Genomic DNA, 23,795 nt, shown 5'->3' with positions numbered 1-23,795 from the left:
GCCGGTTTGTTTACCTGCTGCTTCTGTAGGTTTGGCTGATTGCGGATCCTACTGGCCGCAGTTTGCCGTTCTAGACCAATGGGGGCTGCGGGAAGCAGCATGGGCTGAGGAATGTGCTGGCCGCCCTTCTTGCAGCTCCCACTGGCCTGGAGCGGCGAACCGTGGCCAATGGGAGCTGTGATCGGCCAAACCTGTGGACACAGCAAGTAAACAAACCAGCCTGGCTCACCAGGGGTTTTCCATGAACAAGCAGCAGACTGGCTTTGAGAACCACTGGTCTAGATACTTTTACAGCCCTCATCTCTGTAGTACTTGAACATCCTAAAGTACATTGTAATAGAGAACACCCTGATGCAGTCTAGTGGAAAGGTGGTGCATATGTGGATCAGAATGGGTACTCTGCAGTCGTTAAGAAAGGGCACATTTTCCAATTGAGTTGAAATTAGAAAATGGCACTTCTGGGACACAGTTGCTTTTTGATATCTAGGAGCAAGCAAAAAGTCTCAAAAGTCACCTTCTTGACAAATAGAGTAAATAAGTCTTCAGTGGGTGATGGAGTCAGACCTGCAGGTCCTTTTAACTACAACCCAATTCCTACCTCTGTTTTACAGACTGAGTTTGAGATAGCAGCTTTTCATCCAAGTGCTTATCTTATCTCATAAGTAATGTTGCTGACACATATATGTGGTGGCCCAAAAGGTATCATGTTGTTCAAAGGAGATGAATTTGTGTAAGTATAGACTCCAATTTGATAGCATGATAATGTTCTAATTCAGGAACTCGGTGCCAAAACCCAGCTTGACCTAGCTGAATTCAATTGCTCACAGTGGTATTTGTAGTATTGTTGCTCCATGATATGTGGGGATTGGCATTATTGTGGTGGACCAGAAGAGGCTGCATATGTATTAAATATAGATGGTAAAACTGAGGAGTGGGCTTTGTCCCTGAGCTCACCACTCCTCCGTCATTGCTGGCCTCCTCTGCCTCCTCAGTGGTGGGCAACCTGTGGTTGGCAGTCCATTTCTTTACATTTGCACAGCTGCCCACAGCTCCCAGTGGCTGCCATTCGCTGTTCCCAGCCAATGGGAGCTGTGGGAAGCGACATGGGCCAGGCGTCGCTTCCTGCAGCTCCCACTGGCCGGGAACAGTGAATAGTGGCCACTGGGAGCTGAGTGGCTGTGCAAATGTCAACAAATGATCTGTTGGCCTGTGAACTGCACGTTGCACACCACTGCTCTGAGGCCACCAAAATTTTTGCTGTGAGAACCCTTTGCCTAAATCAAATCAGAGTTTTTGCCACTTTCTTGTACCAGGATGTGTCAGTGTTTAAAGTGTGGTAGAAGAGTACACTTATTCTTAATTTTGGCAGCGTAATTTCTGGGTTGGTGGACAAAACTCAGCTGAATCCAAGTTTTGTGGCATTGTAGCTCTGCGGCATGTCAGAGTTAGCCTGGAGTTTTAAGATGCAGCAAGCAGGCTAAGTGTGCTTTCTATATAGTTAGTGGAATTTGGACAATTGGGGCCAACAACTGGTTGGATCCAGGAGGAACCAAGTTTTGGGGTGTTGCTGCATCACAAAATGCATTGATTAGAAAAGTTCTTGCGTAGTAGGAGCACCTCTGTTTGTTCTTTATTTAAGTAAAGGAAGTTGAGTAATGAGGGCCAAAAACTTGCTGCATCCAGCAGGGTCTGTGTCAGACTTGGGAGTTCGAAGCATTATTATGGTTGGGTGCAGATTTTCTTGCACTGCCAGCTAGATCCAATAGAATCCAGGTGTTATCTGAGGGGAGACTGCAATGCTACTGCACTAGAATGTGTAATGCTCCAGATATTGATACAATCGGAGCATTTACATGTATTCTCTGTATACCCATTACAGTTTCGACAGTTAGAGCCCCAAAGCAGGCTTGATTCAAACGTCAGACCCAGTGTCCTGTGTTGCTGTTGTGCATCAGACACTGGTTTGGGGGGGTTTTAGAGCTGGAAGAGTGGCCAGACGTTTGTTCTACTCCAATTTGGGCTGCGGAGGCCAAGGCTGGCAGGATCAGGTAGGACCCAGAGTATTTACCCAAACCCACTCAATCCGCACGAAGCCAGCTGCAAAGATCCCATCCAGCAACCGTACCTTGTTTTGCAGAAGAGGCCCGATCACATAGAAACACAGCAGGAGCGCGGCGCCGACGCCCAAGGCGACTCCCAGCAGCACAGCGGGAGCCAGCAAGCCGGGAACCAGCTGCAAGGCTTCCACCCAGAACTGCAGCCCGATCTCCCCGCGGCAGGGCCCTGGCGGCGCCTCGCCAGCAGCAGAGGCCATGAACGAGCCCGCAGTGAGAACTCGAGGCGGGGGCACCAACTCCGCTTGGGACGAGGGAGGGGCCCCGGGCTAGGACCCAGAGCAGCTCTCGTGTGGCGAGCCCAGGGCATCCCAGCTCCCAGCCCTCTCCCTGCGGGCCGAGCTTCGCAGCTGGGCACTGGGGAGCCCAGGGCCTGGGAGAAGGGGAATCTCCGCCGGGGAGCGGCCCCCAACCCTTCTCGGGCCGGAGGAGAGCGAGCGCGGCTGGAGTCGATCGCGGCAGATCTGTGGCTCGGCGCCTCGGCAGCTCGGCCTGGTTTGGAGCCGGACCCCAGGCTGGAGAGAAACTTTCTCCAGGCCAGTAACTTGGCAGCGGCAGCCGCGCCTCGCCGCGTTCCACTGGGGGGCTCCTGCGCCGGCTGCTCCCCCTGCGCCTGTCTCATGCGAGCAGCGGTTACAGGGGGGCTCCGCGCCCCGCCGGGGGCTCTGCTGGCAGCCGGTTACTTCGTGCAAGTGCTGCTGCTGCTCGCGGCCCGGGCCTCCCCAGCAGCGGACCCCCCTCGCCTCGGCCAGCATCCGTCCCGTTGCAAAGACAAAGCTGGGAGCCGCCCGGTGCACGGAGACCCCCCTCCTCTGGGGGCCGGGCACGAGGTCTTGGGGCCCCTTGCCGCTGGCTCGCGGTTTTCTGCCCCCGAGGAGTCACCCCGCGGCCGGGCTCCCCGCTTCCCGAGCGGGGGATGGTGCAGCCAGACGGCAGCCCAGGTAAGAGGAAGCTTGGCCAAGGCGAGGAAAGCCCTTATAGATTCATAGACTCTAGGACTGGAAGGGACCTCGAGAGGTCACGGAGTCCAGTCCCCTGCCCTCATGGCAGGACCAAATACTGTCTAGACCATCCCTGATAGACATTTATCTAACCTACTCTTAAATATCTCCAGAGATGGAGATCCACACTCCCTAGGCAATTTATTCCAGTGTCCATGGCCACGCCTGACAGTTAGGAACTTTTTCGTAATGTAAAAACCATAGAATCTCCTTCGCTGCTAAGTTAAGCAAATTGTTCTTTGTGTCTTCATTAGAAGTAAAGTGAACAAGTTTTTCTCCCTCTCCGATGACACCCTTTTAAGATACCTGAAACTGCTATCATGTCCCTCTCAGTCGTCTCTTTTCCAAACTAAACAAACCCAATTCTTTCAGCTTCCCCATAGGTCCCATGGTTCTCAAGACTTTAATCATTCTTGTTGCTCTTCTCTGAACCTCTCCATTCTCCACACTTCTGAAATTGGTGCCCAGAACTGGACACAATACTCCGGTTGAGCCCTAACCACGCGAGTCAAGTGGAAGAATAACTTCTCAATGTCTTGTTTACAACACACCTGTTACTGCAGTCCCAAGATCACTTTGCTTTTTTTTTGCAAGCAGTAACTGAGCTTCATAATTTAGCTGTGTCCACTAGGTCCCTAAGATCTCTTTCTGCCATACTCCTCCTAGACCGTCTCTTCCATTCTGTATGTGTGAACCTGATGTTCCTCCAGGGTGAGCACTTCGCATTGTCTTTTATGAACTGTCAGCCGGTTCGACCTCAGACCTTTCTCCAATTTGGCCAGATCATTTGAATTTTGACCCTGTCCTCCAACGCAGTTGCAGTCCCTCCAGTTAGGTATCGTCCCGCAAACTGAATAACGTACTTCTATGCCAACATCTAAGTCTTTGATGAAGATATTGAACAGAGCCCGGTCCCAAAACCAGGACCCCTGCGGAACCCCACTCGTTATAACCCTTTCAGCAGGATTGGGAGCCGTTATAACACTCTCGAGTACGGTTATCCAGCCAGTTATGCACACCACCTTATAGTAGCCCCATCTAATTGTATTGCCTAGTTTATTGATAAGGATATCATGCGAGACGTCTCAAATGCCTTATTAAAATCTAGTATACCACATCCACCCACTTCTCCCTTCTCCACAAGACTCTTATCCTATCAAAGAAAGCTATCAGATTGGTTTGACACGATTTGTTCTTTACAAATCCAGCTGGCTATTCCTATCACCTTACCCACCTTCAGTGTTTGCAGATGATCTTTATTTACTTGCTCCATTATCTTCCCTGGCACAGAAGTTAAACTAACTGTCTGTAGTTCCTGGTTGTTTTTATTTCCCTTTTTATAGAGGGCACTATATTTGCCCTTTTCTAGTCTTCTGGAACTCTCCCGTCTCCATGACTTCCAAAGATAATAGCTAGAGGCTCAGATACCTCCTCTAAATCCTTGAGTATTCTAGGATGCATTTCATCAGGCCCTGGTGACTTGCAGGCATTAACTTTTCTAAGCTGATTTTTACTGCCTCTTTTTTTTTATATCTTCTACCTACCCCTTCCCATAAGCATTCACTATGTTAGACATTCCTTCAGACTTCTCAGTGAAGACCGAAAACGAGAAGTCATTAAGCATACTCTGCCATTTCCAAGTTCCTGTTCGTTTCTCCCGCCTCACTGAGCAGTGGGCCTACCTGTCCTTGGTCTTCCTCTTGCTTCAATGTATTGAAAAAAGTCTTCTTGTTTCCTCATTCCCATAGCTATTTGAGCTCATTTTGTGCCTTGCCTTACTAATCTTGTCCCTACATCTGTGTTATTTCCTATATTCACCTTTGTAATCTTGACCTAGTTTCCATTTTTTATATGACCCTTTTTATTTTGTAGGTCTGCACAATCTCGTGGTTAACCAGGTGATCTTTTGCCACATTTTCTATCTTTCCTACCCATCGGAATATCTTGCTTTTGGGCCCTTAATAGTGTCCTTTGAAAAACTGCAACTCTCCTCAGTTGTTTTCCTCTCAGTCTTGATTCCATGGGACCTTACCTATTAGCTCTCTGAGCTTACCAAAATCCGCCTTCCTGAAATCATGGTCCTATTTTGCTGTACTCCTTCTACCTTTCCTTAGATGCAACCTCTATGATTTCATGATCCTTCACCAAGCGGCCTTCTACTTTCAAATTCTGAACGAGTTCCTCCCTATTTGTTAAAATCAAGTCTAGAACAGCTTCCCCCAGTAGCTTTTTCTACCTTCTGAAATAAAAAGTTGTCTGCAATGCAGTCAGGAACAAATGGATATTCTGTCCCCGCGGTGTTATTTCCCAACATATATCCGGATAGTTGAAGTTCCCCATCACCACCAAATCTTGGGCTTGGATGATTTTGTTAATGGTTAAAAAAGCCTATTCACCTCTTCCACCTGGTAGGTGGCCTGTAGAGACTCCTAGCACGACATCACCCTTTGTTTTACCTCTTTTATCCTAACCCAGAGACTCTCAACACTTCCGCTCCTATGTCCATCTCCACCTCAGTCCAAGTGTGCACATTTTTGTCCTTTGGAAGGGGCAAAGGGCGGCCGGTGATCTGCCCTCCCAGAGCACCCCATGGCCGTGCCGAACTCCTCCCTACCTGGAGGTTGGGCAGAGGCGATGAGCCCCATTTTATCGGATGAGGAAGCTGAATTATAGAGACATGACATGAAAGGTCCAAATGTTCAAAAGCATCCGCTAACCTTGGGTGCCTGAGGTACTTCAGATCTGATTTTCATTTCAGAGATACTGAGCACTCGGCATTTCTAAAATGTTGCCCCTTGGTATTGAGGCACCATTTCAGATTTGGGGGCGGGGTAATGCTGAATTCCTCATGAAAGAGATGCAGAGGCTCAACCAATTTGGTACTAGGACTCAAGCAATTTTTAAATTTTCATAATTGATGCAGCAAGACCAAAAGTGCCAGGGCTATGAAGTGCCGAGCCTAGAGGTGCCGGGCTCAGGTCTGGCAATCCATGGCACAAATAAATTTGCGGCGGCTACTTTAACCATGTTTCCAGAGACTACTTAGGCACGTGAAAACTATAAGGGTTTTGTTGGTTGGTTGGTTGGTTGGTTGGTTTGTTTTTTCAGATAGTAACTTAGAAAGTAGCTGACATGAGCACAGTATCAAATTTCTGTACAAAGAAGAAAAAGTATATACAGGCAGCAATTAAAGCCATATGTTAAATTTATGTGTAAATTTAGAACAATCAGGAGATAATATAGCAAGATAATCCCAAGCCTTGAGGTATCAGTTTTGGAGACTTAACATAGATATCAGAAACAATCAGGAGATAATATAGCAAGATAATCCCAAGCCTTGAGATATCAGTTTTGGAGACTTAACATAGATATCAGAAACTCTCTTTAGTAGACAGAAATAAAAATAAATAAAGTCTACTTAAAATCTGCTTATACCTGCAATTGTTGTTGTTTTCTAAATGTCTTGTGTTCCAAATTGTGAGGAGGAGAATGAGACAGGTAGTTTGTTCCAGGAATACGTAAAGGTAAATTGTTGAAAACAGAACCACACTCCAGATATGAGCTAAAACAATGGATAATGCCGTGGTCTCATCTTGGCAAAATCCAAGTGTTTTGAAGCTTCACATTGACAGGCTAAAATTACCAAATCTCTTACATGCCTATCACCCATTGTGGATCTTAAGCAGTCCTTAACTCTCTTGAGCATAGAAAAGTACCTCTCTTTTGATGCTGTAGAAACTGGAAGGGTCAGCACAATCTACAATACTCAGCAAAGACTGGCAACCCCTTGGTAAGACGTTGAGAACATTCCAGAATTCAGAAATTGAAGTCAGTTTTTTTGATGCATTGTGCTTCTTGGCAACTTTAATTCTGCATCCGGATTGCCAAAATTGGTGCCTGTTGATCCGTAGTGATCTGTAGTTATTTTTGGTTTCTCATAATCAAGCAGTTAGTGTAGAAAGCAAACTGGAGTTGGAGGTGAACCGTCTATCAAGCTCAGCAAGAATTCTGTCCAGAATAGGATAGGTGAAATCAGATTTTATAGTTTCTTGAGTGCTCTTGGGAACACCAGTGTACTGTAAACAAAAACCAAAGCTTCTTGCCATTTTTGTATTGCTGTGCTCAGCAGTTGCGATTGTCAGACACGAATATCAATTTCAAGTTCTTTGGCAGTGATTTCAGCTTCATCACACATCTCCTTCCATTTGCTTTGAGATGTTCTCATTTATTGAAGAGCAGCAACATTGCTTGCTACTAATTCCATGGCACTTAATAAATTCAGGTTTTCATTTTGCAGTTCTTCTGAAGCCCTGTGCAAAATCTTGAATATTCTTTCCCAAACCAAGAGCCTCAACAGAAAGGAATAGCTCTTTATCTTTGCCATCAAGACCTTTGCAATGCTAACTGATGGTCCATCAGCTCTGAACTGAAATGGCTTCCAGTATTTCCACTACTGTGCCAATCTTGCATGTTGTTTCCAGAGGGAGTCACACCAGTGAGTTTCCCATAATCTACCTAGTTCAAGTACCTTCTGGCCTAGCTCCTGTTGTGCCTTAACAAATGGTTCCTGGTACTTGTAACTACTGCTGAAGAAGATGTACAGTGCCTGAGCAAATGTAAAAACTCCCTGACACTGGGTGATGCTGGAATATATGTCTGCAGTGACAAGATTAAGCCTGCAAGGACAGCATTTCCCATAAATGGCATGTGTAATCCTTTCCTGAATTCGAGCTTGTATGTCTTTTAAATATCCACTCAATACAGAAGCGCCATCGTAGCACTGGGCAAAAATGTAATTAATGTCAAGCTTCAGATGCTGTAGTTCTTCAATAATCATTTTTGAGACAGATCCAGCATTTAGATTTTTCCATGTAGAAGCAACCCTGAGCTCTTTCCTGAATGATTCCTTTTCCACAGAAGCGTAAAAAAGAGACACAGCTATTCTTTTTTTGGTGTATCTTTAGCTTCGTCAACAAAGACAGAAAAATATGTGTTTTGTCTTTTTTTTTATTTTTTTACCACTGTCAGTCAGAGTGTGTCTACACAGAAAAAGCTGTGCACAGGTTAGCTGTGAGGTAGCTTGAATCCAGCCCAGCCCAGGTAATGATAGCAGTGAAGGCAGCACAGCTAGGCTTCAGCATCGGTTGTGCAAGTCTGGTATGCACTCTTGGTGCATACTTGGTTTACTAGTCCATTCTGAAGCCTGTGATGTGCTGTCTTCACTTCTTTTGTTACCCATGCTAGCTGGATTCAGATTGGGCAGACAAGCCCATGTACAGCTTTTGCTGTGTAGATATGTCTTTAAATCTGATAACAAAGGCTGGTAGCACCTTTTCTGCATCAGGACTCCCAGCTACAATGGTGGTAGCTCCATGGGGAACTTCTACAGTTCCTTACTATGGAAATAGCCAGCTTTAGCACTGGGTGAATTAGTGCAGACAAGGCCATTGCCAGATTTAATATCTGTGCGTCAGTTTATTCTTCTGGAAGGTAGGATAGTATTACCTAAATCAAGAGTCACCTCAACCCATCCTCTGTAAGGTTGTCAGATTTTAATGTGTGTGCACTCTTCCATTCGCTCTGTTAATGGGGGAGCAGAAAATAGTCTTGAGATTTGAACTGTTCTGTATGCAGAGATGCGAGTAAGTTTTATTTAAGAGTCTGCATGTTTCTTATTTTGATTTATTCTTGCAATTTAGATCCTCAATATATTAGCCTCCACTCCAAACCTAGCCACTCAGCACTGACCAAACCATCATTTGCCAGGGGGGAAAAGAATCAATGATTACATATAATGAAATCACATACTACAAGGGTGTTGGAACTAGGGGTGCTGGGGGTGCGGCAGCACCGCTTGACTTGAAGTCATATACAGGGTTTACAGTTTTGTTAAATGGTTTTTAGCACCCCTGCTATACTAATTATTCCAATGCCACTGCATACCAGGAAATCATTTTCTGAGTCACTTCAGTTTACTGACTTTCATGAACTCATTTTTGTAGTTAATATTTTTATTGTACACTGAAACTGTGGATTACATTTGTAACCACACAGATCACTTTAACCCACATTTGACAACTGTTGTTATACAAAAGACATTTTATAGAAGTATAGACATCTTTGCCAGGAACTAGGTACAGTAGATTTATCTACTGTAAATCTCAAATGAGACCACAGAACAGTGGCATGCCGGTTAGAATGTATTTAAAAATGAACCTTTGGTTTTCAATTAATTTTAGTTAATCGTAGTTTATCTCCTTTTAACTTGTGTTTACAGATTAATATAATACTTTGTAATTTTATGTTTACTTAATGTTTAAATATTTTATTCACTATTTAATATTTAAATACTGCTTTGCCATAGCTACTTGTCCTTTGCCTTCAGATTAAATTTGATCAATTAACAGGAAAGATTTTTGAATTCCTCTCCTTGCTTAACCCTGAAAGGCAAATTGAGTTCTTTCTGCTTCTTCCGTCTTCATCAATAGTGCATTGAATAATTCTGTTGATGTATGCGGCCAGACAGAATACAGCTTGCTCTTCTTGACTGATATTGGTTCCTGCACCACTGAGAGTAAAAACATGTTTGCATCCTTAAAATAAACAGATTCGACTTGAAACAGAGAAAGTATGTATTTGATTGTGGTGATGTTTTTTACAGAGCTGCTCTTTTGACCACAACTGGAGTGTAAAGAAAGTCCCATGTTTATTTTTGGCAGGCTGGACATACAAGATATGTTAGTGAACAGTCTTATTATCCATCATCTAAGTCATTAGTAGGAGAGTGCATGGTCTTGAGGGTAGAGTAGCAGAATGGGGATCAGAGTTGAGATACATTTCCGGCTCTAATACTAACTTGTTCTGATGTCTTGTGTCAAGTCACTTAAGGGACACTGGTTAGGTTTAAAGTTTTGATGTTCCTGCCCCACGGATCTCAATCTAATCTTTATACTTCCATATGGCTGGCAGGCAGGCAGGCATTATTATTCCCATTTTACAGCGATGAGAACTGAGGCACAGTGTCCAAGCACAGAATGATGCTTTAAAAAAACTTATATACAAACTCTAAATAATAAAGAAGACTGTTTTTTTTCTCAAATTTAAAATTTTCTTGGGGTTTGGTTTTAAATATTCTCAACACAGTCACTGTAGTGTTGTGTTTAAGAGTCTTCTGGAAAGTAACTATCCTGTAAACAAACATGACAATGACTTGAAAGTGTCAATTTCATTCCAGTTTAAAGTCAGTTTCTAGTCTATTATTATTTTTAATAATACCCCTAGAGCTCCACAGATGTAGTAGAGCCATGGTCTCCAAAGTGGGGTGTACACATCCCAGGGGGTGTGTAAGAGGGTCCTTGGGGGTGCGTGGCAGGAGAAGCATCTTTTTTTTTTTTTGCTTTGGCAAAAATGGTAGAGCCGGCGCAGCAGGGGTGCGTGCTCAAAATTTTTTTACTAATAGGGGTGCGCAATCAAAAAAGTTTGGGTCCCACTGAAGTAGAGGACTGTAAAACTCTACTATTGGTTAGGAGGATTGTCACTTTGTATCGTCTCAGCTGCTGATTGGTGAAGGCAGATGGGAGGCAGTGTGGGTGATTTTAGTGCAGTCGAAGAAACTGAGCACGGAAGCTGTAGCCAGAGAACCCCAGCTCCCACAGGAGGGAACCTGGCTGCAGGTAAGAGCTTGGGCTGGGGCATGCACTATGAGAAAACCTCTGATATGAAACTGGGGGTGGTGGGAAGTGCCCCCTGGCCCTCCCTAAGTGGTGCCCCTGCATGGTATCTGAAGTAGGGGAACCCAAAAACTAAGGCTCCCCAAATTAGTGAACACATTGAAAATTTGGGCCTAAGTGACTTGAGTGACTCTATGCAGGATGTCTGTAGCAGAGGAAAGAATAAAATCCAGAACTCCTAACTTCCAACACTGTGCTTTTAACCACTAGACCAGAGGTGGCTAACTTGTGGCTCCGGAGCTGCATGCGGCTCTTCAGAAGTTAATATGCAGCTCCTTGCATAGGTGCTGACTTTGGGGCTGGAGCTAGAGGTGCCAACTTTCCACTGCTCAACCCCAGGCCATGCCACGCCTTACCCCAAGGCTCCTTCCCCCTTCCGTGAGCCTGCTGCACCCTTACTCCTCCCCCCTCCATCCCACAGCCTCCTGTACAATGCAAAACAGTTGATCATGGTAGAGAGGGGGAGGTGCTGATCAGCAGGGCTCTCAGCGTGCTGGAGGTTGGTGGGGGAGCGGGGAGAGGAGCTGATGGGGGGCTGCAGATGTATTACTGTGACTCTTTGGCAATGTACATTGGTGAATTCTGGCTCCTTCTCAGGCTCAGGTTGGCCACCCATATACTAGATTATGCTTCCTAACCATGTAGTTTATCTTCCTTATATTTAACCACAGTACGTATCTTTGCTTCTATATTTTTGAAAGATTTAGGAGTGCCACTTATGACCCAATAACTGGGCGTATACTGGGTGACCCATTGTCTTTCACCTACCATATACACATTATTTCATGACATGGAGAACATAGTGGGTGTGGTTAGAAACACAGATCTAACTCTGTGATTAAAAAGGCCTAATGGAGAAAACCAATACAAAATATCACCAGAAAGTCAAAAATCGTATGCGATGGTTTCGCCACTGAAAGAAATATTTTAAAGTTGGGAAAATGTTTTTTTGCTCCATGTGGTTAATTATTATACATAGTAAGAGAGGGTACACTTGCCCCAGAAAGCTCACACTCAAATTAAACAAAGGACAGGAGAGAAATAAGTTAAGTGACGTTCCCCAGAGACATGCAGCAGGTCAGTGGTAGGGCCAAGGCATAAGAACGCAGACCCCAAGTCCAGTGTACTGTTCATTAGTCGCTGCCACTTCTCACAATCTTATGAGTTTTGAATACAGAAATCAGAATTTGTACTTTAGTGTAAAGCACATCGCCAGTCTGAGACTTAGAATCAACAGTAATAGAAATGTATTTTGTAAATAAGGTCCTGGGTTTATAGTCACTCTTCTTTTGTGTTAACTGTAGGTTGTTACAGATAAGCAACGGATTCAAAGAAAGAGAGACTGCTTCGGTATGACAGGTACGTATTCATTTTAACTGGCGTTCCAATTGTATTAAACCTCAAAGTGCTGGAGAATCCTGGGAGCCGGATACTTTTAAAAAGTTTGTTTTATAATAACATTTGCAATGTAATAAAACATGATGCATCTCTGTTTCTCAGTCGCTATAGCAGGGGTCGGCAACCTCTGGCACACGGCTCGCCTGGGTAAGCACTCTGGTGGGCCAGGCCAGTTTGTTTACCTGCTGCGTCGGCAGGTTTGGCCGACCGCGGCTCCCAGTGGCTGCGTTTTGCCGTCCCAAGCCAATGGGGGTGTCAGGAAGCCGCAGCCAGCACATCCCTCGGCCCACACTGCTTCCCGCAGCCCCCATTGGCCTGGGACGGTGAACCGTGGCCAGTGGGAGCCGTGGTTGGCTGAACCTGCCATTGCGACAGGTAAACAAACTGGCCCGGCCCGCCAGGGTGCTTACGCTGGCGAGCCACGTGCCAGAGGTTGCCGACCCCTGTGCTGTAGCTGTGTCTGCGCTTCACGGTAAACCCAGGCCTGTGAGATCCAGGCTTGTGGACTTGGTCTTTCCAAGACCATGATGAAGCATCCGCGCTGCATTTTAAACCAGGGCTTACAGTTGCTGGACCTGGGTCTCACAACTGTGTTTATGTGTCCACACTGCATTAGGCTCATCTGACTTGGGTTTGTGGTTTGAGCTGCATTCACACTGGAAACTGACAGGGCTTGGACCTGAGTCACAGCAGGACTCGGGATCTGACCCACCCATCCAAAAGGGTTTAGAACCAAGGTCTTTAGTAAGCTTGGGCTTTGGCCAGCATGCAGGGCCACCATAAAAAAGAGTAACCATGCAGGAGGTGTAGGGCAGCCAAAGTGACCCACCAGTGGAGCATCGTGGCATAGCTGTAGCACCTCCAGCTAGGGTGCCCCAGAGAAACATTTATGCGTTCATCAGAATATATCATCTCATCCCTCATGGAAATGTGCATCTTAGTTCCTAATACCATAGACTGTGGCATGCAAATCTTTTGAGGCAGACTGGATAAGGGAGAGGCCATCTTGCTGAATTGTGGAGAAAGGGGGGCTTAGAAATAGGTCCTCCTTTTCCCAGTAGTGTTCCCCCTTTCGTGATAGAGTATCGGTTTTTACCATTTCAGTTTCCCGAATGGTAGGTAATTGTAAACTTGAATCAGAAGAACACAGCTCACCTTAGCTGCCTCTGGTTCAAAGCTCAGGCCTTGTGGAAGTATTGGAGGTTCTTATAGGCAGTAAATACCTGTACTGCGTGCTGGGCTCCCTCAAGGTGGTGGTGCTATTCTTCTAATGCAGTTTTGATTGTGAGCAGCTCCTTTTCCAGTATTTCATAGTTCATCTCTGTGGGGATGATTTTTTTGAGAGTAGAATGCACAGGTGTGAAGAAATGACTGAGATCTGAGTCACTGAGAGAGACCCATCCTGAGAGCTATGTCGGATGCATCTGCTTCCAATTTAAATGGGTGAGTTGGGTCAAGGTGTGCCAGAATTAGGGCTGTGGTGAAGGCAGTCTTGAGCCGGTTAAAAGCGAGCTGGGCTTCAGGTAGCCAAGTGAATCAAATGGCTTTATGAAGGAGGCAAGTCGGGGGCTATTTGTTCACAGTCATTGAAGATGAATCAACTATTAAAATTTGCTAATCCCAGGGAACACTGAAGTTCTCAGTGGGTCTGGGGTGCTGTCCAGTTACGGATGACTTCCACCTTCTGCATATCTATTTGAATGCCCTGTATAACCTAAAAATTCAGCAGTGGTCTGGTGTACAAACTAAGCTTCCATAGTCTCTCCAGGACAGACTGACATTATGGCAGTGCTGCTCAGGGCTTCTCAGAAAACACCGATACATCATCAAGGTAGATGTCCCCGAATATTGTTTATGAAATGATGTGAGGGCATTGGTTCAGCTGAACAGCATTACTAAATATTCAGAGTGCCTATATCAGGTATGAAAATCTGTCTTCCATTCATCCCCAGGCCTTATGCGTGCTAAATTATATGCCCCTAAAAGATCAAGTTTAGTGAAAAGGTTCTGGCAGTCCAGCAATTCTGGTGCAGAGGATACCGATTTGAATAGTCACCTGAATCAATGCATGATAGGCTATGCAGAAGCATAGTGGCCCATCCTTTTTTCACACAAAGAGGACTAGTGCCCCCCTGCAGAAGTGGATCTCTGAATGAAGCCCTTTGTGAGATTGTTCTGCTATACACGCTTAGTGCATCCAGCTCTGGTTTAGACATAGTGTCTGTCCATCCACAGGGCACCTTGCCCTGGGTTATAGGTTTGTTGGACAGATGTAGTCCCTGTGTGGGGATAGTGAATCTGCTTTTTGTTTTCAAACACATCCAGGTTGTCTCAGTACTTGTCGAGGAGGCTGAGCTTCTGGTCTGGGGGTGCTCTCTTCTGGTTACCACCCACAGTGCAGGGTCTCACTTCTTAGGGTCTTATCCAATCCTGGGACCATGGATGCGACCACTTGGGGTTGGTCTGTTTGTTGGAGGCAAGCTATCTGTCAATATTTGGAGGAGAAGCTAATGTTCCTCCTTCACCAGGAGATCCATGGGGAGTGCAGCTCCAACCAAGGAATGCCAAGAATTATTGAAAAGAATAGAGAGCAGATCACATCAAAACATACTAATTCCTGATGCCCTTCCATTTCTGCCTCTAGGAGGACGGTTTCTTAGGTCACCAGTCCTGATGATAGGAATAACCCATCAATTGCATCCACCAGGTCTGGTGTGGGTTTTGGCAGGAGAGGGATCTGTAGGGTTTGGGCTGCTTAAACATGTATAAAGTTAGCAGCAGCCCTGGAGTCTGTCATTGCTAGTTGCAGGGGAGTCTCCTGCGCTTGCTCCAAGACCCGCAACTGCAGTGGCAATTGGAAATGTGGGGAGAGCCCACGGTTCATGTGTTGGGCTCTACTTGAGGGTGGCTAGAGAGCATGGAAATTTGGTGATGCCCAGGTTGTTCCCCCCACTATTGGCCTGGGCTGGTCTATTTCCCAAGCTCTTTCAAGCTAGACAGGAGGCAGAGGTGTGTCCTGGCTCCACACAGTAAAAACAGTTCAGCTATTGTGAACGTTCCTTCTCCTCCAGGGTTGGGCATGACCAGGGTGACCCAGGTTGATTTGCATGGATTCAGGACTTGGTGTAGAGGGTGGGCATAGCAGTAGTAACATAACACTCTCATTGAGCATCACAGTTTTGCTGAAAAGCATCCTATTTTTTTCTGTTTTGTCCTATCTCTTACCCTCTTGTTTATTCTCACAGCGTCTTTAGCTTTGAAACAAGAAAAGCTAATGGCAATATTGGAAATTGAGGTGCAGTAAATTACTACCTTTGTCTGTTCAGCGGTGTGTGTAATTGAAGGGACTTTAAATTGGTTCTTGTGTGAGTACTGCTTTTGAGGACACTGAATAACTCCAAGGGGAGGAAAAAAACAAATATAGTAAACAAATGCCTTTTTTGAAAAACAAAAATAAGACAAGGTAACTGAGAGTTTTGTTGATGTTAGGACTGATTAGGAAGAACAAATACCAAATTTCTTTACGGATTCAAAATATGCAGCTTTGCGCGAAGGGCTAACTATTATAATCACTGTATTTATTGTTAAAAATGCACAATTTTTTCTATTGGTAACTGAGCATGAGCACCGAGCTTGTCGCTTCACACATAAGGCATGGCCCATGCCTTGACATGGCCCATGTCATGTCTTACAATCTGCTGTAATTCTGACACTGACAACACCAGTATAGTTTGTATGAGTTCGGAAGTGGTGCAGAAGTATATGAATGTCAAAGAATGGACTTGTGGGATTCTGCACCCACTGCTTGCCAGACTATAGCTGAACCTCTTAAATTCCAGATTACTGTGTTTTTGTTTTGTGACTAATAGCTGCCTTCATTTCAGCTTTCTTTTTTTAAAAAAAAAAAAGGTGCCCCACTTTACTTTGTGTGTCATTCATCTCCTATAATGGCTGGTTGTCAGAGGATAAAGTCTACTACACATACCAGCTACAGAAGCCACTCCTCTTAACACTGGAGTTCCAAGATTCAGTCCCTAATGATGACCAATAATTGAGGTCATTGCAAATGCAAGATCCACCTCTTTACACATAGATTACCAAAATGGAAGAGACTACAAATGGCTAACACATTCTGCTCTTACATATCTATCCCCTGGACTCATAGGAAAGTGAGCAGAGAATATGGTCTGTAATTGAACAGCAAAGATTTTTCTTAATAATTCATATATCTGACACCTAGGTAATATGATATTGTGCATAATATGAATATATGGGATTTAGTGAATTCAGTTGTAATCTCAATGGCAAAATATTCAGAGTAATCTTTCGCATGTTGCAATTAGGGCTGGCTCTAGCAATTTCACCGCCCCAAGCAAGGTGGCACGCCGCGGAGGGCGCTCTGCCGCTCGCCGGTCCCGCGGCTCCGGTGGACCTGCCGCAGGTGTTTCTGCGGAAGGTCCGATGAGCCCGTGGCTCTGGTGGAGCTGCCGCAGGCGTGTCTGTGGGAGGTCCACCAGAGCCGCGGGAGCAGCTGACCGTCCGCAGCCACGCCTGCAGCAGCTCCACCGGCGCCACTTGCCACCCTCCCAGCAACTGGCAGAGTGCCCCCTGTGGCATGCCGCCCCAAGCACGCGCTTGGCGCGCTGTGGCTGGAGCCAGCCCTGGTTGCAATGACTTTATTGTTACTTTAGTTTAGTTTTCCAATATTTTTAATTTGCATTTCAATATAAAGTGCTTCCTGAGCACAGCAGGGTTCCAACCTTTGCAACTGATAAGCTTTGACTTCTACATATGAAGTCAACGGGTTGCCTCATGGGTGTAGAAGTCCATCTGTGTGCTGTCATTTTAGGGTTGGAGTCTATATTGGCATCTCATTTATTATGGTAATCATAATAGTTAAATCTTGCTCACCAGGGCTTTGATTTAAGTCACCAAATTCACTTCTAAGGGTTTAGTCCTGAAAGGTGTGAGGAGATGTGAAGTGCAAACAGAACCTTATAAAAAGTGGTAAATACTACTTGCGGTTGGGCCATAATTCAATATAACTAATCCCAAGAAAATACAACAGAAAAATATCCTATATAATATACAGAAAATATGCTGTTTGTTTCACATTTCTTTGGTTGAAAGTTTGCACACAAATTTATTTTGTCAAACCTCCCCCCCACCAGCATTATTGAAAATGAAACTTTTAATAAAAAGTTGTAAACATTATGAAAACCTTCTACTTCTCACAAAATTTTCCAGCACTATTTTAATCGAAATTCATATGGAAATTATTTTCACAATTATCAAAAATGTTACTGAAACCAGGGGTTTTCAGAAAGCAAATGTTTTTTGTTTAAATGAAAAATTTCAAACTTGAGTTTGATAAAAATTTCAGTAAAAAATATTGAGAACATTTCACAGAAGATGGGACGTGTTCATTTCAAACCCCGGAAACGGAAATAATTTAGAAATTTTTAATTTACATTATTTTCCAATTCACTGATCAGCTCCAGTTTGATTAAACTAAGTTTTAGGATGAGCAGCCATTCATATTTAAAAATTTTATTAAAGTAAATGTTTGAAATGAAATATACACAGGTTGAGAGGGAAGGCACTGTACATCTGGGGTCAGGCTTGGGTTATGGGGGGTTACAGATACCGTTTGCAAGGAAGAAAAGATACATACATATCGCATAACTGGCATATACCCAGATTGGGGACAAAGGGTTTTTTAAAGTGTCAGTGAATAAGTGGGTTTGGGTTCGCCTCCCATGGAATGAGTAAGGGGTCCAAGTCAGTATTGATGGAGTGGATAGGTACATGGGTGGGGTGCGTCCCTTGGTCCCTCAGGGAAGGAAGTGAGTTATTTCCCTGGTCGGCTGTCTCAATTACTCAGTGTGGTATTGGCGGTGTCCGGTGATGTGTTCGATATAAATGTCTCTGGACCACCTGATGGCATCAGAGACCATGAGCTGTCTCATGAGCCGGGCGTAGCATCGACTGACTCCACATGCTCTTAGAACTAGCTCGTTGCAGAAGTCCCATGAGCCCAGGGCTCCCACGATCAGGGCGTGTACCTGTACTTAGTAGCCCTGAGCTCTCAGGGTCTCAGCCAGCGAGGGATACTTCGACTTCTTCCGTGCTCGGGCCTTGTGGAAGGCAGGTGACCCGTTTTCGAAAGGCACCGCGACGTCTACCAGGAGGACCTTCTTCTTTTCTGTATCCATCACGACAAAGTCAGGTCGCAGTCGGCTGTCTGTTCTGGGGATGGTGGAGTCGACGGTGATCTTCCCCAGGGAAGGTGGGATGGCTTTCACTAGTCGGTTCTGGATGGCATTGTGGTGGTGCCGCCAGGCTACAGAGTGCTGCTTGCATCCACACAGGACGTCTGGCAGGGTCTCGTTCACGTAGCTGCATTTCCTGCAGCGCTTGTCCCGGCTGCCGTGGCGGATGGCTCCATTGAGGGGAACACAGTTGAGTCAGGCCCTGTGGATAAATCGCCAGTCTGCAGACCTGGTGAAGCTGCCCCCAGGGAGGAAGTGGTTACTGGCATCCCACTTGCTGGACACCTTGAACACCTTGCCCTGGTCCGGCTTCCACTTGAGGTTTTCGGCATAGTGGTAGCAGATGGCGTCTTTCAGGGACCTTTCTAGCATGGCTCTGGCGGTCGGGGTGACGATGGTGTGGTCCGGGGTCTTTATGTGTGGCTCCAGTATTCCCAGCTCCCGGTGTACCTTGCACCACTTCCAGCAGCAGCCGATCCTCTTACCCAGGCGTCCTGAGGCATTGTGGGCGTGGGTCCAGAGAGAGGATAGGTCTCTCCCCTCTCTCCTGAACTCAGCCTCCAGGGAGCCGCTGAGGTAAGTGGCAACGTCCCGCTCAGAGGGGGCCCTCGCAATGCGTTTCCTGTAATACTGGATCTTATCCCTTGTGATGGACTCAGACCAGAAGGACGTAAGAGGATAGTGGAAGGCAGATATATCAGCCTCAGAATGAGCTATTCCCTGGATAGCCAAACGGGCTACTCCAGGCCAATCAAGACATCTGAGGCCAATTTAACCAGCTAAGGTCATTAGGCTAATGCTGGGACCTGACCTCAATTAACTGAGAAAGAGTCAGTTAAGGCTGATAGGCTAATGGAGACAGCTGGAACCAATTAAGGTCCCACTTATACCACTTTAAAAGCTCTCCTTTCCAGTTCTTTAGAGAGGAGCCCAGGTGAAAGGAGCTGGAGGAGAGGAAGCATTACTGATCCCTGAGGTAAGGGTGAAGCTTGGAAAAGGGGAGCATGGGGAAGTGGTCCAGGGAATCAAAGCAGCGTTAATGAAGGAGGGAAGCCGATAACAGCTGCTACCATTAGGAAGCCTGGGCTGGAACCTGGAGTAGAAGGCGGGCCCGGGTTCCCCCCCTGCCCCCACCCCTCGCATGATCTACAGAGATCCCTTTAAAAGGGGAAACAGACTTTGTTCCAGGCAGGAGACCGAATGGCACCTACGGAGCTCTAAGGAGCACCAAAACTGGGGGTATTTCACCTTCCCACCTCTCATACTGGCCTGTGAGGAAAATAGCTCAATAAATTGTAACTTCTGCCACCATACCGGGAGAGGGAGGTCATCTTGAGGACCTTAGTGAACTTCTGAGGCCACTGTATCCACCAGGAAGCACAGGACCCACCAATACAGGCTCGGAGCTTTGTCATACCCTATATTAAAGATGTTTAGATAGTACAGTGATGAGTGTGATATAAGAACTTGTATTGAATAGACTAATGCTATTAAATTATTTTGGTTTATATTTTCAGAACTATTCATCATAGGCAAATCTTTTTTCAGCATGTTATAAGATGATATTGGCATTACTGTTTTACAGAATTTGGGCACTTGATTTGATTGTATTACTATTTAACGGAAACTCATTTGAGAACAAAACACCCATTAGAAACATTTTAAAAACAGTCTGAATGTTTAATGATTTACTGGCAGACTGTCTTTGAAGCACAAGGCTTCTTTATAGTCAGGTAGCTCATATTTATAAAGATCTTCAATTAGTCATGCTTTTCTGAAATCTTAGTGTGGGCTGAAATTATTAATAGTTGGTTTAAGCTTGAAACCTATTAGTTGAGGTATAATTTGTTTTAAATCTGAATGACAAAATTCTGCTCTTGGAGATGCACATATAAAACCTTTTCTGTGGGCTCACAGTGAGAGTTGTGTGCACATATCTGAGGTCAGAATTTTGCCTGGAGTTTATTATGAATTGTATAGTTTAATTATTTCAGAAAGTGACACTGGTACCAATGCTGTACACACTTCCCACTGAGAACAGAGCCTTCTAATTAAAGTTGTCTCCTTTGGAATGAGAGGGAGTAAGGTCAGCAGTTACGGCACAAGACTGGAAATCAGGAAACCTAATTCTGTTCTTATATCTGCTACTGACCTGCTGCGTGATCTTGGGCAAGTCACTTCACCTCTCTGTTCCTCGGTTTTCTTATTGCCCTGTGCCTGCCTTGTTGTGCTCCTTCAGGGAGGGATTGTCTCATGCTGTGTTTGTCTAGCAAAATAGGGCCCCGATCATAGAAATGAAGGGCTGCAAGGGACCTCATGAGGTCATCTAGTCCATCCCCCTGTGCTGAGGCAGGACCAAGTAAACTTAGACCATCCCTAACAGGTATTTGTCTAACCTCTCCTTAAAATGTTTGAATCTTCTTTGCTACTGCTATGCACAGTGGCAGGTGTTTGCCACATGGGATCTAGAGTTTGTGAGACAGATGCTTTAGTTCTAATGTAGAGTATTACTTTCACTTTCAGCTGTAGAATTACCAGAAACAGGATTAACGGGAGCAAATGAAGGCCATGATCTGCTTTTGACTTCCGCAGCACCAGATGTTCATGGGATCCATTCACTGTTTACCTTGATCCCCTCATGGACAAAGAAGATTTTGTTCAAACGAGAGTCTACCATTAACCAGCAGCTGGTCAGTAAGATATGGTTGATGTTTAATATCTGAAAGGGCTGAAGAGAAGTAAGATCAGCAGTAGTCTATCACTAGGAATTTAGTACTTAATTAGTATATAGTTTCTAATTGTGTCTCATATGATTATGTTCACCTTCGGTAGCTTCAGCAGTAACATCTAAATGCATGAGTTCCTTATAACTGTAGTGACAGGTACAGTCAGGTGTATGCCATATAAATTCTAATTCTCTAAGTAATTAAAATGCATCTTACCATTTGATGAATTTGTTTCTTTACATGGTGCATTTTATCATGGAAGTCTGGTCACCGAAAATAAACATGTCACTTAGGCTAATAATTATATGTGGGAATAGATAGTTTAAATAAATTCGTATAAACAAATAAAAGAAGATTCGTTGATGGGATGGCAGAGCTCTTAAACACCAAGGTTGCGAATCAGTTTAACTTCTTTTTCTCTTTCTTCATTACATTACACAACTTGTGTTGTAGTTTTGTATTGAGATGGGTCCATACACAACATAGATTTTCGTTTTTTTCCTCCCCAGCCAGAAGATGTGCCAAGAATTTCAGTGTCTTCTGGGTATGGGATAACTCTTCAGAAATGTGCAGTGGTAAGTTTTGTGATACTGCTTTCTCTTATTTGAGGAAGTAATAAGATCCAAATCTTCTGTGAATATTTTTTGTCCAGTTTTATAAATAAGACCCCTAATATAACCCAAAGCCAGTACTCAGAAACAAATACTTTTACGATGTATAATACAGGGAGGAAGTTGTTATACAGTAAATGTAATCTAATACTTCAACATTATCTGTAAGGAATGAGCTTTGAAACAATAGTCAGTAGCATTTACTAACGCTGTACAGAGAACAGAACATTACTGAACAGTGTAGTCTTTATATTATTGATGAGTTGATATTGCTAATGGTATCTTAAACCATAGTAACTTGTGACATGGGTTCGTGCTCCCTAAAGGCTACGATATCAGAATTAGCAGGATGAGAACCACTATTAGAAATATCCTTAATTCTGGAGACTATAGGAGCACATGAGGAATGATAGCAGTAAGCACAACAGCATCTGCAAATGATCAATCTTCCCTTTATTAAAAATCTTACTACACATATAATCAATGCCGCAGCTATAGATACATAAGTGAAGATGGACATCTTATGATATTTCGCCAACATCGATGTCTTGATACAGGTAGAACCTCTCTATTCTGGCATGATCAGGCCCGGCAACAGGGCCGGCTCCAGGCCACAGCGCGCCAAGCGCGTGCTTGGGGCGGCACGCTGCGGGGGGCACTCTGCCGGTTGCTGGGAGGGCAGCAGGCGGCTCCGGTGGATCTGCCGCAGGGCCTGCGGAGGGTCCACTGGTCCTGCAGCTTCGGTAGATCTGCCGCTGCGTTTCTGCGGACGGTCCACTGGTCCCGCGGCTCCGGTGGACCTCCTGCAGACAAGCCTGTGGCAGCTCCACCGGAGCCTCGGGACCGGCGAGCGGCAGAGCGCCCCCCGCGGCGTGCCGCCGTGCTTGGGGCGGCGAAATTGCTAGAGCCGGCCCTGCCCAGCAACATCCGTGGTCAGGCATGATTTTATTTGTTTTTTATGCTTTGTCTACTTATTTCCTTGTGCCAATACAATAAAATTGTGTAACAACAAACACTTTGTTACGAAGAGAGATGGTAAGCCTTGGCTAGGTGGTGTTGCAAGCGTTGTTCTGTTTATTCGCCTTGGAGAGATTAAAAATAAAAAGAGACCCGCTTGCTACAATATTGACCTCATGTGGTTTGGCATATTCTCTGGTTCAGCTCCGGTTAGGTCCTGAGGGTGCCGGACTACAGAGGTTCAACTTGTTCTTGCATCCCCAAGGGTACCAGCAAGATGGGTGAATCTCTCAACAGACGGTTACCTGTAGAGCAGTGGTTCTCAACCAGGGGCCCCTGGGGGTTGTGAACAGGTTTTAAGGGGTCTGCCAAAAAAACCCAGAGAGCAGGGCCAGTATTAAACTCACTGGGCAGAAAGACCCATTCCAAGCCCCACGCCCAGGACTGAAGGAGAAGCCTGAGCAAATTAGCTTTGGAGACCCCTCCCCCCACCGAGTGCCATGGGCAGTTGGTCTCTTTGCTACCCCATAATGTAGACCCTGACTTTTAATCTACTGAAAAATAGTTGTGGCACAAGAGGGCCATGGAATTTTTATAGCCTGTTTTGGGGGGTGGGGGCCTCAGAAAGAAAAAGGTTGAGAACCCCTGCTTTAGAGGGTCTCCTGATTCCTCCCTATTCATGCTGAGGATCCCTTTTTATTCTGTGTTACAGTCATGCCCATAGCCCTTATGCATATGCATGAGGATTCCAACTCCTTTTCCCTTATCTGGTCTTCCACACTCCATAAAATTTGGGGTGCCTCACTTTTGATGGAGTATCCTCTTAGTTCCCCTTATTTTAATTAGCATTTACATCAGTTCCCGTGCAGAATTTCCCATGATGTTACAATCGAGCATCTTGCAGAATTGATGGGTATGTAGTGGCATATTTTCCAAACTTCATATTAGCGTATATTTTACAGTAACCTTTTAACTTCACTGATACC

General features: G+C 45.2%; 2 protein-coding genes across 2 annotated transcripts in view; one reads left to right on the top strand and one right to left on the bottom strand.

The window, feature by feature from the left end:
• Nucleotides 1-2,490, bottom strand: part of EVC (EvC ciliary complex subunit 1) — a 110,473-nt gene extending 107,983 nt beyond the window's left edge. The window contains exon 1 of the mRNA XM_032791998.2: nucleotides 2,126-2,490. Coding sequence (XP_032647889.1) covers nucleotides 2,126-2,314 — 189 coding nt within the window. The 5' untranslated portion in view covers nucleotides 2,315-2,490. The remainder of the gene's footprint in view (nucleotides 1-2,125) is intronic.
• Nucleotides 2,491-2,715: 225 nt separating this feature from the next.
• The window catches only part of EVC2 (EvC ciliary complex subunit 2), a 164,538-nt gene continuing 143,458 nt past the window's right edge, over nucleotides 2,716-23,795 (top strand). The window contains exons 1-4 of the mRNA XM_075066163.1: nucleotides 2,716-3,055; nucleotides 12,150-12,204; nucleotides 21,039-21,205; nucleotides 21,751-21,816. Coding sequence (XP_074922264.1) covers nucleotides 2,735-3,055; nucleotides 12,150-12,204; nucleotides 21,039-21,205; nucleotides 21,751-21,816 — 609 coding nt within the window. The 5' untranslated portion in view covers nucleotides 2,716-2,734. The remainder of the gene's footprint in view (nucleotides 3,056-12,149; nucleotides 12,205-21,038; nucleotides 21,206-21,750; nucleotides 21,817-23,795) is intronic.

Source organism: Chelonoidis abingdonii, chromosome 5, assembly GCF_003597395.2.
Source record: "Chelonoidis abingdonii isolate Lonesome George chromosome 5, CheloAbing_2.0, whole genome shotgun sequence".
Classification (NCBI taxonomy): domain Eukaryota; kingdom Metazoa; phylum Chordata; order Testudines; family Testudinidae; genus Chelonoidis; species Chelonoidis abingdonii.
The sequence above is the reverse complement of the archived record's forward strand: the minus strand, read 5'-3'. Positions and strand labels throughout refer to the sequence as shown.